Source organism: Schistocerca cancellata, chromosome 2, assembly GCF_023864275.1.
Source record: "Schistocerca cancellata isolate TAMUIC-IGC-003103 chromosome 2, iqSchCanc2.1, whole genome shotgun sequence".
Classification (NCBI taxonomy): domain Eukaryota; kingdom Metazoa; phylum Arthropoda; class Insecta; order Orthoptera; family Acrididae; genus Schistocerca; species Schistocerca cancellata.
The window spans coordinates 267,640,861-267,655,926 of record NC_064627.1 but is presented as its reverse complement, the minus strand read 5'-3'; the positions used below and the strand labels follow the sequence as shown (position 1 = coordinate 267,655,926).

Genomic DNA, 15,066 nt, shown 5'->3' with positions numbered 1-15,066 from the left:
GGATGGGTTACTGTAGCTAAAGACTAAGAGATATGGACTGCCCAAGAACATTATACTACTGCCTACTGGATTACTGCATGCAAAGACCGATATTTGATGCTAAGTCTCTAAGTCTCACATCAACAAGTTGCCTAAGTGTATTACAAAAGGATGCCTTCAAGGCTCCGCTTGAAGTCCCGGATTCCAGGACATTAACTTAGAACCATTTTTCAATAGATTACATCCTCGAGATCACAAAGTAGTGTGGCGTTCGCTGTGTTATTCAGTGGTTTGGTATTAAACTAATTTGTAAATGAAAATGATAATCTTATTTTATTACATTGAGTAATTACTACATAATTTTTCTCCCGGCTAAAGATTTGGTAAAATTGCTAAAGAACTCCAAGTTAACGTCGTGTTAAAGTGTTGTCTGTAAGTTGTGTGTCACTAAATCACAGTTCATACAACAGATTCTATACAACTATGGATTATGATGGAAACAGTTATCTTCAGCAAAATGACCATTAAAACCACCGAATATCAGCCGCGTACAACACTGACGTATGTTACCTGAAACAATATTCTTCGCAACTCGTTTGTAATTAATTTCGGCTCCATACATCAGCTAGAAAAGTTTGTTATAACGATCGTGCTATGAGCACTATTTTTAAAGAACCAATCTGATTCGAATTATTTTCATTAAAATGAGTTCGGAACCACCGGTGCACATTTGTATTACGTTCGGCATTTATGTCTGCAGAGTTGCGTAATTTGAATTTGCCGCTGAGATAATTGTTAAGATGGCGGCAGACAATTGATAGAGACTTTCTATTGTTAGAGCAAATAAGTAATATTTAAAATGTTTATTAAACGCTATAAACTATACTTTCATATTGTGCAGTATTTAGACCTCATCAAGCAAACATTTGATTTGTTTCTAAGGAAAACACAGACAAAAACGCGATACAAATCGCTATCATCAATGGCTGCGCTCGTTGCAGCGGAAAGAAATAATTAACACAGATAATGCTTACTGAGAGAGGAGTTAAAGTTACAAATAATTATTCACTCATATTTATAATAATAATAATGAACTCTATTTTCAAGTAATAATTAACAAATAATTACAATTTCTTAACAGACCTCAGTTTGATATGCGTCCGCAACTTACAAAAGCCAACCAACAAAAGGTAAAAACAAAGGAAGACAAACGCAGATCATAAAAGCAATTTACAATTATCATTGTCTTTGTATGATACACATCGATATGTCCAATTATATATTATATAAATAATTAATGTTTATAAGTTTTCACTGTTTTTTCATACGTCGAATACATAATGTTTATAACTGTTAGAGGCATAATTTCCTCTCGTCGCACTGTAGCCAAATATGTATCACGTGGATGTTACAGTAGATGGAATTAATAGGAGTTGTTACATACCGATGATTTGTTACTTTTAGTGCATGCGAACAATCTGGAATGGATAGAAAATAAATATAGCAAACTGCTTGGAATCTTGCATAAATGGTGCTCTCAGGTGCGACTGAAGGTAGCTCCACAAAAATTGGCGAATTTCTTACTTAAATGAAGCCTTAGTAGGAATCCCTCAAAGTAAATCAGGAGGTATTTTGAAGGTTATGATCAACTGGTATTTAGGTGTACACCTGGACAAATGCTGGACATTCAAGGCCCACATAGAAGTTGTAGCAAGGGTAGGTAACGGTATGGTGAATAAAATTATTAATATGGGGCAAAGATGGTTCTGTTTGCCACTGAATGTAATGAGGCTGTACAACAGGTATAGTAATTGTATTTGTGAGCTGTGGTGCTGGTGTTTGGGTGCACAGGGTACGACTGTTCAAACCTACTGCTGCAGTAAGACAAGTACAGCGAGGAATTCAACTACCATACTGCAGAGCTTTGAGCACCATACCTACAGATATTCAAACTAAATCAAGTGGTATTATGTCCCTTAGATCTACAAATAAGAAAAATAGCTGCTAAATTGGCTGAGAAAGAAACTATATGAAAAAATACACAAGATTCTCATAGAATGGCCAACAAATCCAATAGTAATAAACAATTCAAAATTTGCAGACTAGCATCAGAGATGGAATTCACCAGACACCGAAAGAACATTTTAATTTCTTCCTGATGCAGATCAGAGGCTTGAAATGACACATTTTGAGCCCAGTAGGAGACTGGTCTACCACCTTTCTAGACTTGGGCCATATCCTACATATCTCACTAGGAATGATTAAAGACATTGACCACCTGTGACTATGGCAAAATTGGGCACATCATCATGTCCTATGGAAAAGTCCCATAATTGAAGATATATCAAGGACTGCTATGTAGGCTTTAAGAGGTAAAAATGTTCGAGATAATTACAGTCAAACAGGAATATGATACCCTAAATCTTGAAGCTGATGCTGCCTCAAAAAAAAAAAATTAAAAAAAATAAAAGCAAAGTGTAACTGCAGCCAACAGAAACCAGAACAGAGGCGAGTAAGGCCTGTACATGATCATAGATAATATTAACAATCACATGGTCGAAATTGTATCCAAGGAGACTAAGAAGAATCAGTGACACATAAGAGATATGCTCTGATCTGTCACCATGCTGTCTAGTGGCAGTAAAATATTGCAGGACACGAAGTGACCGATCATCAGTACTAGTATTAAAGCCCTATGGACTCATTGCAGTTTTACTGCTTATATTTGCGTCCACAGGGCCTTAAAACTAGTACTGATCATGGTCGCGCAGCGATTCAAATCGATTTGCAACAGAATAAAGATTTCTACTTCAACGATCACTGCTGCCCCTCTTTCGTTTAACTTGTTCGTCAAATCAGAGAGCTGAGAAAAGACAGATGACCTAATATAATGTGGAACATAGCATTAGGAAACATACTGGGGTGACATTGATGTGGCGGTGGTGGTGGTGGTGGTGGTGGTGGTGGTGGTGGTGGTGGTGACTATAGTGTTCACAACAATGATGTCAATGATAATGATGGCGATGACGACGACGACGACGACAACAACGATGACGACAGTGAGTTTGCAGATGATGGTACTGATGAAAATGAATATGACAATGACGCTGATCACAATTTTGACTATTATGATGATGGTATTGACACAACGATGATGATCATAATAGTGTTGCTGTTGATGACAGTGCAACTGCTGATGATGGAGTTGATAGTCACGATGACTATTACAATGCTCGTATATCTGATACTGCTAGTTGTGCTGATGATAAAAAATGATGCCAGTTACTATGAGGACAATGATACTGGTGATAAAGACTATGACAATCATGATGATAATGATACCCACAAGGACAAAAATGTTGATTACAATGACAATGACTATGATGATAGTAGAAATGTCGGCAATGACGAAAATGAAGATGACTGATATGGTGACACTGAAATTGATGGGAAATGGAGGCTTTGACAATGGTGGCAACCGTGATAATGATTATAATATTAGTGGTGAGGAGGACTACATCAATGATAATGGTATCAACAAGGAAGATAATAGTTATTATGATGACAATAGTGATGATAACATCGATGACGACGGAATGCTGACTTTGACAATGAGAATGATGGTGATTGTAATTAATATCAGTGACGACAATGACGGCGATGGATATAGTAATTGTAATAGGTGATGACGACAATGTTGATTGACGGTGACGACATTGACGATAGTGGAGTTATAATGAGGAAGTTATTATGCATTATTTTTGTTAAGTAATGCGTGAGATGTTGAACAGTTGTTTTTTACACATTGAAGGAAAAAGAATGGCAACACCAAGGAGGAGCTGTGAGACATAAACAAAAGTTGGTAGGCGTGTTTCTATATCTGAAAGACGATGTCTCTTCAAATTTTACGCCAGTCGGATTGAAGTGGGCTTAGTAGCGCCACTATGACTCGGATCAGGTTTGCTTTAAATACACCCTGTAATGATCGTGAGGGGTAAGTTACCTTTGAAATTGGACGTGGTGAGTTGATGTTAGGCAAGAATGCCTTTAACGCGACAAAGACGCAGTTATCAACACCTCTATGAGTTAGAACGAGGTCATGTAATAGGGCTACGAGAAGCTTAATGTTCCTTCTGCGATATTACATAAAAACTTGGGAGGAATGAAGCCCCTGTACATGATTGCTGGGAGCAATGCATGTTTGCATGAGAATGCATGTTAGCAAGAAATCTGTGAACCGGGTGGGCACGTGGCATTACAGAGATGGAAGACCATCGTGTTCGGTTTATTGCTCTGGCGCATTGTACTGCATCGGAGCAGCAATTTTTCAGTTGGTACCACAATGAAACAAAGAACTGTTACAAGTTGGTTACTTAGAGGACAGCTTAGAGACAGACGCCCTATAGCGTGCATTCCACTGACCCCAAACCACCACCATTTGCAACTTTAGTGGTATCAAGCGAGAGCTCTGTGTTTCCAGTAAAGGCCGTGTTTTGGTTAGGAGACGGCCAGTGAGCGCCTGCAACCACTCTGTCTACTTGACACACACACTGAACTCACCTGGAGTTATGGTCTGGGGTGTAATTTCGTATAACAGCAGGAGCACTCTCGCCGTTACCTTACGTACCCTGCCTGCAAATTTGTACGTCAATCTGGTGATTCGACCTGTTGTGCTGCCATTCGTGAACAACATTCCAGGGATGTTTTCAAACAGGATAACGCTCGCCCACATACCACTGCTGTAACGCAAATTACCCTACAGGATGCCGATATGTTTCCTCGGCCTGCTCGATCACCAGATCTGTCACCAATCGAGCACATACAGCACATCATTGGCCGACAACTCCAGCGTCACCCACAACTAGCATTAATCGTCCCTGCATTGACCGACCAACTGCAACAGTCACGGAACTCCATCCCACAGACTGGCATCTAGCAGCTGCACAACGCAGTGTACGCACGTTTGCATGCTTGCATTTAACATTCTGGTGGTTACACAGGCTATTAATGTAACAGCATTTCACATTTGCAGTGGCTTATCTCGCGCTTACAATAGCCTGTGGTCTTACAATGTTAAGTACCTGTATTGTCACCTAGACAAATGTATTCACGATATTTCATTCATTCTTTCATTCTTTCTTTTGCTTGTGCCATTTTCCCGCAATGACGCAGGGTCGACAGGGTTAACTGTATTTGGCAAGGTTGCCCTTCCTGCCGCCACCCCATACCCCCCTAGGACGGAATTAGTGTACCCCAACTGTCTGTGTCTAGTGTAATCCATGGAATAGTGCGAATGTGTTCAGATGGCTGCGAGCCGTGTAAGTGAGGCGGGTTGTAGGGACCAGCCCGGTATTCACCTAGTGGGATGTGGAAAACCGCCTAAAAACCACATCCAGGCTGGCCGGCACACCGGCCTCCGTCGTTAAGCCACCAGGCGGATTCGATCCGGGGCCGGCGCGCCTACCCGAGTCCAGGTAGCAGCGCATTAGCGCTCTCGGCTAACCTGGCGGGTCATTCACGATATTTCATTACTGTGCGTTAATTATTTTTTGTTGCGATTTTTTCCATCAGTGTATGTTCAATTCTATTGCATCTTGTGACACAAGATGTCCGTGTTGCAGGACTGCAACGGCAACCAGCAAGTGGACTGCCACGACCTGGCGCTGCTGCACTTCCTGGGCCCCAGCTGCGAGGGGACGATGCCCTCCGCCTACACGGACGAGTTCGATAACTGCCGCTTCAACGCGCTGCTGCTGGGCGCCGGCGACATCTGACCATCAAAACCACCCCCACCCCTACTCCTTGTAACATAGTATTGTATTTATGGAGACACAGCTCATTAAACTATTCTGTGCACAATCTCCTGTATGCGCTGTTTGTTCCGTAGAACAGATCCTCGAAGGTATGGGACACGGCAGGAAAACAAAAGTACGTAAGACATATTTACAAAATAGCTAATATGCTAATGTTCTTTCCACACATCCCTAAGTGAGACGTTCGTCAAGGGTGAAGGTGAAATAAAACAAAAGGTCATCATTTTCAAAAAGCTATCATTTTCACATTAATTATAAAGCTATTCACAAACTTTTAAATACATACACACCTACGTGCCTAAGATTATTCTTAGGGTATTTTAGCCAAGCATCATCTAGACAATAACTCTTCTCAGAATTTACTTATACATCTCGCATTAATACACTGAAGGTATACTGTAAGCATGTATCAAAAATAATTCATTTTATGTTGATGTTATGTGGTACAGTTAACGAGATGTAAATCATTTGACTGTGCTAAGAAAAATTATCATGGAACTAGAACGACTTGACCACCAGTTAATCCTTCAGGCTCCTCTTAGGGTACAATAGTGGCCAAGTCTATTTTCTCTGAAATATTTTCTGTGGGAAGGGTTCTAGTCATAGTACCTATGACTATCGATTTCGGTCAATTTCAGACCATCCACGGATCATCTGTACGAAAGAAAACAAACTATACAGTACATAAAGTGCATACAATGACTGCAGCTAGTGCATCATAAAATTTTTTTTGTGGATACATTATACATGTATTACGCACACTATCACAAAATTATATAAAGAATATACTTGCAAAATCTATTCAGCTGCTTGTCACGATTTCAGTACCTAATGACTCTGAACTGCTCTTTTGTTATGTGTTCTAACCAACATGTCCTATGATAGGAGGAGGATTAGAGTTTAATGTCTTGTTGACAGCGAGGTCCTTTTAGACAGTGCACTAGCTAGGATTACGATGGGATGGGGAAGGAAAAGAGAGTGTGTGTGTGTGTGTGTGTGTGTGTGTGTGTGTGTGTGTGTGTGTGTGTCCAACGGCGAAGTTATCAGCGCGCTTACATACTTTAAAAGAAACAGTTGTGGGTAAAATATGCATATGTTAAGATACGCTCTGAGACAACGAATAAATACTAAAATGTGTTGTACAGGAGATTAAAACATATAAAACGACAGGGGAGTGAAAAGAAAGGCACGGGAAAATGTGAATGGCTGCCCACTTCCAAAAAAACATGGGTGATCCAATCACTCTGTGAACACATTAACACAATTCCCCTAAAATCTCGAGTAAAATACTGGACAATTCACAAAGCTTTAAAATTCGAACACATTCATTCGAACACATTCATTCGAATGTCGCTTAAAATAGAGGGCAGATCCGTCAGCAAATCCACCGCGGCTCGCTGGTCGGAAAATAACACTCCAATAAAACTAGAGGCACAATTATCTGTACGCCACAAGCACCGCACATTAGAGGGTGCTCTCACCGGAATAAGAAGCTATGCATCATAGGGGTGTGACCTATGCGAAGACGAGTAAGAAGGATCTCGTCCCGTCGACTTGGCTGGAAGGAGGAACGCCAGTGGCGAGTTGTGGTCTTTACTATACGGAGTTTATTGTCAGTCACTTCCAGCCACTTGCCCTCCCATCGAGGCATGACTTTGTACCTCAACAGCGAGGTGATAGCATGCAGGGGGATGGCACGCTGAAAAAACTGAGGATCACGACACTCCCTTTCGTTCCCCCGCAACACCCATGTGCCACGGTACCCAGCAGAAAGACTCCTCCTTCCCCAGTCGTGGTAGCGTTCTCGCTTCCCGGGTTCGATTCCCGGCGGGGTCAGGGAATTTCACCTGCCTCGAGATGACTGGGTGTTTGTGTTGTCCTCATCATTTCATAATCATCCAGGAAAGTGGCGAAATTGGACTGAGCAAAGATTGGGTAATTGTACGGGCGCTGATAACCACGCAGTTGAGCGCCCCACAAACCAAACATCATCATCATCATTCCCCAGTCGTCGTGGTTAGTCATCTTGGATAGTCTGGATTACTTTATTTGCTGGGTATAAATGTTGGAGAGAGTGAAGGGCACTCAGAGAATCGGAACAGGCAAGAAATTTAGCACTGGAAGGACGTCTCAGTTGCTCCAGTGCCTGAAAGATCGCATATAATTTTGCGTCGAAGACAGTAAATTCTTGAGGCAGTTGGACCTTGAGGACACAATCCGGTTAAACGACAGAGCAACCTACGGAGTTCCCCTGCTTAGACTCATCCGTAAAGACAGCAACATAGTTGTGGTGATCATATAAAAGGTTAGAAAATATCACATCAAAACAGAAGCAGGAGTGCAGTCTCTCCTGTACTGCACTAAATTTAAAATTACGCTGGTACTTTGCAGTAACCGGCGCAGCAGACGGTTTAAACCATGGATTTGAAGTTGTACTTGCTGCACACTGAATGACTCCAGCACAGGCTGCACGCGTATTCCAAACGGTTTTGTTGCTCGTGGACGGTTGGAGGAAAGGCGTTTCAGAGGTAGACGAGCAAACAGTACGTCTGTGGGTGAAGTCGCAAATGTGATGAACTTACGTGCCTGACACACCAAGAGGAGCTGCCACAGGATGGTGAGTGGCTGTTTCCCGGCCTCAGCACAGACAGGGTATGGGACTGGCTCTGTAAGCACCGGTGGCTAGCTTAATCAACTCATGGTGGACATTGTCAATGATCTTCAAATAAGAAGGCTTCGCCGATTCATACACCACGAACACGTAGTCCAGCCGCGAGTGCACGAAAGCCCTGTAAAACTGGAGCAGTTGCGTCCTGTCTGCTCGACAAGACCTATGTCTAAGGCACTTTAAAACATTCAATGCCTTTAGGGACTGGCTTTCAGGTCTCTCAGGTGGGTCAACAATGACAATTTAGAGGAAAAAATGAGGCCCAGAAACCTCACTGGGTCTCTAAAATATAGGATGGTGTGTCTCATATGCAAGACAGGTAAATTAAATATACGACACGAACGATTAAGATGAGCACACACAATTATCTGCAGAAAACTGAAAACCCGACTTTGCAACCCACTCCTCTAACCTCTGCACTGTAAGCTGCAACTGATTGCTCGCCGTTGCAACTCTGGAGGAGGAACAGAAAATGGTAAAATCGTTCACAAATAAGGAGCACTGTACAGAATTCCTCACCGTGGACGTGATATTTTTTATGGCTATGGCAGCGAGGGTAACACTTAAAATACTGCTCTCAAGAACACCACTCTCCTGCTCAAAACAATCTGACAGCGAATCACCAACTTGGGTCCTAAAAAAACAGCTGAGGCAGGGAAGACCATATGAAGATGGGGAGGCGGCCACGAAAGCACCATTGATGCAGTTGTGCGAGAATACAGCTTCTCGAAGTAGTATCGTGTGCCTTACTGATATGCCTAGACAGTGATGTTTATTTAGGGAAGCCTACTGAATAGCCTCTCTAGTAGGGTCAGGTTGTCGACAGCGGACTGAAATCTCCGGAATCCACTCTGAGAGTGGCTAAGGAGTTGCCTGGTCCCTAACAACCGGATGAGACGACGGTTAACCATTCGCTCCAGGGTCTTTCCAACACAGTTCGTTAAAGCAATACTACGATAACATGATGTGCAGTCCTTTCCTGGTTCGAGGAGAGGTATCAGAAGTGCCTCTCTCTCTCTCTCTCTCTCTCTCTCTCTCTCTCTCTCTCTCCTCTAGTTGGGGAAGTTACCTTTCTGCTATACCAGATTAAAACATTCACCGGGGGCCGAAACACACAATGACCCTGAAAGAGTGGTTCGGTGTGGGGCGGCGGAGAGGTGGACTACGGTAGTCGTCGTGGGGTTGTGGACCACTGCGTCTGCGGCGGGGACGGAGCCTCTCCGTCGTTTCTAGGCCTCCGGTTAACATACAATACAATGCAAATATTTTCTTTATACAATTTTCTGACACTGTGCGTAATACACGTACTCTGAGATGACAATAGTGATGGGATAGTGATATACACATACAGAGTCGCATCGCGTACACAGGGCATAAAAGGGCAGTGCATTGGCAGAGGTGCCATTTGTACTCAATGCGTGAAATAACCGCAGAAATCATGTGGGCTTACGACGACGTATCCGTTAGGACAGTGCGGCGAAATCTGGCGTCAATGGGCTACTGGAGCAGCCGACCGACCCGTGTGTCATAACTAAAAGCACGACATCTCCTGCAGTGCCCCTCCTGGGCTTCTGACCATATCTATTGGATCCTAGATCACAGGAAAACAGTGGCGTAGTCAGAGGAATCCCGACTTCAGTTGTAAGAGCTGATGGTAGGATTCGAGCATAACGGAGACCTCACGAAGCCATGGTTAAAATGCACTAGCATGTTGTTGGTGGCTTCGTAATGTTGTGGGCAGTGTTTACACGGAATGGACAGCGTCCTCTGGTCCAGCTGAACTGATAATTGACTGGAAAAGGTAATGTTCGGCTTCATGTTCCAAAACGACGATGGATTTTTCATGGATGACAATGCGCCATGTCACCAAGTCATTGCTGTTCTCAACTGTATGAATAAGATTCTGGACAATTAGATCGAATGGTTTGGCCACCCAGATCGCCTGACGTGAATCCCACTGAGCATTTATGGAATACATTCGAGAGGTCAGTTCATGCACAAAATACTGCACTGACAACACCTTTGTAACTATGGACGGCTATAGAGACAGTATGGCTCAGTTTTTATGCAGGGACTTCCAACGACTTGTTGATTCCATGCCACGTCGAGTTTCCGCACTACACGGGGCAAAACGAGGTCCGACACGAGAGGGAGATATCCAATGACTTCTGTCACCTCAGTGTATTAGTGAACTATAAGTTTAATAAATCATGCTTACAAAATACTGACAAATTTTTTATAGAAGAATGGAAGAACTGTTAGAACCCGACGGCTGGTTCAAGTGGCTCTGAGCACTATGGGACTTAACATCTGTGGTCATCAGTCCCCTACAACTTAGAACTACTTAAACCTAACTAACCTAAGGACATCACACACATCCATGCCCGAGGCAGGATTCGAACCTGCGACCGTAGCAGTCGCGCGGTTCCGGACTGAGCGCCTAGAACCGCTAGACCACCGCGGCCGGCCCGACGGCTGGAACGATTAATTTGGGTTCCAGAGAAATGTACGAATCCGTGTGCTAATACTGATGCCAAGAATTATTTAGAGGAAACTTTAAAGAAAAGTAAGCCTAGTTTAATAGCATTAGCAGATTTAGCGAAAGGTTTCACAACATAGGCTCGACTACACTCTTTGAACTTTTGAAGGTAACAGGATAAAATACAGGAAGAGGGGGGGTTATTTACAACTTATTCAGAAATCAGATTGCAGTATATAAGAGCCAAAGAAGTGTTTCGTCGGTGTAATTATGAAAATGCATAAAGTAAAGCCATAGTCTTATTCTTATTTATGGAGTTACACAAATCATAGGTACAGAAAATTGCTTTATATTCAAAATAATGCTCTTGACTTTCAGAATCATTAACGTTACCCATTATCTAAAAGCAGGAGTCATAGTTTTGACCACATAAACTGTTTGAAGTATTTCTATTCGTCCATTTTAGAAAAAAGTTAAGAGGACTTTTTAGGCTAGAGCTCTACCGACTGAGCTACCCAAGCACGACTCACATCTTTACTTCCGCCAGTACCTTGTTCCTTTTTTTCCATACTTCACAGAATATCTCCTACAGACAGGGTGACAATTACTGAATTATATGAAAAAAACTTAAATTAGTTTCAAACTACGGCGTAGTAAACGTCAGTACAAATATTCAGATTTAGGTTATTACATGTTCGATATGCTTGCCATCATTGGCGATTATGTGGCGCAGACGATTATCGAAATTCTGCATGACTCGCTGAAATGTCAGAACATCGATGCTGTCGATGACTTCCTGAATGACTTTGATTTTGAGGTTATTGTTGTACACCTACCTTGTCTTTAATATAGCTCACAAAAAGGAGTCAAATGTGTTCAGATCCTGAGAATATGGCGGCGAATCGAGGCTCATGCCAGTGGCCTCTGGGTACCCCAGAGCCAGTATGCGGTCCCTCAAAGTGCTCCTACATGACATCAAACACTCTGCTGCTTCCATGGGGTCGAGCTAAGTCTTGCATGAACCACTTGTTGTCCAAGTCAGGGTCACTTCGGAAAATGAGGATGAAATCAACTTCCAAAGCCTTCACGTACCGTTCGGTAGTCACCATGCCATCAACGAATATTGCACAGATTATTCCGTGACTGGACATTGCACACCACACAGTCTCCCTCTAAGGGTGGAGAGACGTCTCGATTGTGAAATGCGGATTCTCAGTTCCCCAAAGGCGCCAATTTTGCTCATTGACGAACCCATCAGAATGAAAGTGGGCTTCGTCGCTAAACCAAACCATAATGCGCATACTAATTCCCATTATGCCCCGCGGAGTTAGCACTCATGGAACAAAGGAAGCTGAAGAGAAATGGCATAGCCGGAGGCTGGGGGACTGTTTCCATCGTGAAAGTTTCATTCTGCAGCACTGTGTGTTCTGATATGAAAATTTCTGACAAATTAAAACTCTATGGGAACCAGGACTCCAACCCAGGATCGTTGTCTTTCGTAGGCAAGAGCAAGTGACGTTTGGAAGTAGAATAGGAGACACTGACGGAAGTAAAACTGTGAGGACGGGTCGGGAGGCGCCCTTGAATAGCTCATGTTGGGTTCGAGGAAGTTAAGTATCAGCACATAGTCCACTACAGAGTGAAAATTTCGTTCTGAAGATAACATTCAAATTCTAGTTTCAATAGACTAATTGTTACACAGGGTGAACGAAAGTCCGCGCACTCTAGCGCCGTAGTGCGATTTCTTGCAAATTAATAGTTAAAAAGATTCTGCAACAACATTTTGTCCCGTGCATATTTTCGACAGAAAATGGACATCAAAGAAATGTAGTTTGGAAACATGGTGATCACAAATGACATGTAGGTTTATTCGATATTGCGAAGTTGTGATGCGAAGTTATAACAGTGCGTAGAGTCCTGCGTTAGCTTACTCGAGTTCCAAAGTTCGTTCTAGAAGTATCTTGTATTACTTTATAATTTTAATCTACCCAATAATGTAGAAATATGTACTGTTTCTTAATCGATACTTGCGCTATAAATACAGATTTTTTAAGGTTAAACTTAATGATTATTGGGCAGAGATGTCAGAAACATACTGAAGAGTAATAATCAGTTAAAATTATCTGCTTTAGGACATAAATAAGGACAGGAACAATGTGAAGATGTTAAACATACTATATTAGTAAGATCGGCTAATTGTAATACTCAATTAGTGACAGGTCTTTCACAAAACTTAAAAGTGCCTTCAGAGCAGCCGATCTCGCGTCTTCAAACATATACAGACTCGCTGGGTCATGTTTCTCTGGACTCTTCCCAGCATTACTGCATCCACAGTTGGAAAACTGTGGAAGTTACAAGAGCATGAAAGCGTGTTACCATTTCCTCTACATTCATTGGCGGAGTGCGACAAACGGTCTCCTTTAAGTGTCCCCACAGGAAGAAATCTAAGGTATTCATGTCAAGCGAACGCAGAGGCCATAAAACAGGAACTCTACAACCAATCAGTTTCCCAGGAAGTGAAACACTATGGTAAGTGTGGGAACTACAGTCTCTACCGAATATGATGTGAAATATCTTCTACTGTTTTAGGCAAATTATTTGTGTGAAATATATTTGACTCTCATTCAGTCAAACTGCTTGCCAGTTAAAACTAGATGCAAAAGAAAGTACTTCTCGAACAAGTTAAAATTTTTCACTTTGCATAAGGTATCCCAGAAATTAAATTCACACATCATCTGATTACAGAAATACCTGCAGGTAAGCATTAAAATCCAGTCATGAGTGGTTTGGCTACATGGCTTAGGAGAAGAAAACGATAATATCCTAATTTATTGGGCTACAGCTTATTGAATTTGAAAAGAACAAATAATTATAGAAACTGCAGTGAGGAAAGAAATTAGACTTGTGTACAAAAGAAATTCACATCATGCACATTCCACAACATAATAAAAGTTAATATCAGCGATGGGATTACTGAATTCTGTTGTATTTTTTTGTGCTCTCCTTTTTCGTGCAATTGTCATCAAGATACACAGTGGTTTTTCAAGTCATCAGTTGAAACCTTTGAGACTCACACTAAGTCTCCTTGCCATTATCTCTGACAAAGCTGTGTGTGTGTGTGTGTGTGTGTGTGTGTGTGTGTGTGTGTGTGTGTGTGTGTGTGTGTGTGTGTGTGAGATGGAACAGGTTTTATGGCGCTAATACTTGTTACAGCAGACAGACATCAGTATGAAGCAAGGAAATAAAACATAAATTTACGAAATGTAGAACAATGAATATTACAGTGTTAGATGGTATACTGTGTTGAATGATGAGAAGAAAACGAAAACGCGTAAGTACTAGAAAATTATCTACTATAAATATACAGAAAATGAAAGAAAATTTAAACAAACGTTACTAACAATTTGAAACAACTGTCATTATCTCATTCGTAGTACTTAAAACTTTTGGATTAACATATTTTGAAAACTAAAGATTTGATATGTGTAAATGCCTTAAGACGCATTGTTGTATCAAAATATTTGCGTACTGGAATATTGATCCAGTCCCCACATCAACCTGTACCAACAGATGACACTTCGGGAGCATGAGCTTAAAGCTCAGGTGACCAGCAGTCTTCCATAACCAGTAATTTGAAAAACATTTAGAAAAGTGTATCACATACCACATATTAACGGGAGCTGAACGAGACGGAAAAGTTAAGTAACAAATATCTTGCTGTGTACTAGTGAAACAATTAGCAAATACAAAGTTGGTTTCCACGTTGTATCGTAGTGTGTAGAGTTACACAATAAAATGTATTGTAGAAAGATTCAGTGTGTGATCAAAACTGCCTATTTCTCATTCATTTTTACTATGATGATAATTCAGATGTAGACAAATCTTAGTTCAGTATCAACTTAAATTAAATTAAATGCAAATGAATTTTTTATGGGATAGCCTATATAAGATGATTTCTGAGAGAAAATTCATATTTGTAAGTGTTGGATTCCACGGCCATTGTCACATTCAATAAAATTCTTCTGTGTCTGTGACCACATCGACAATGTGTAAAACTTCAGACACTTCGGCTATTACTGTAAATGGCCTAAGCAAACACCAATCACGAACGTCTGTTTCCACCAATG

General features: G+C 41.6%; 1 protein-coding gene across 1 annotated transcript in view; it reads left to right on the top strand.

Moving 5' to 3' along the window:
• LOC126145105 (lysozyme-like) overlaps positions 1-5,982 on the top strand; it is a 120,711-nt gene extending 114,729 nt beyond the window's left edge. The window contains exon 4 of the mRNA XM_049915533.1: positions 5,601-5,982. Within this exon, the coding sequence (XP_049771490.1) occupies positions 5,601-5,753 (153 nt within the window). The 3' untranslated portion in view covers positions 5,754-5,982. The remainder of the gene's footprint in view (positions 1-5,600) is intronic.
• The last annotated feature ends 9,084 nt before the right edge of the window (positions 5,983-15,066 follow it).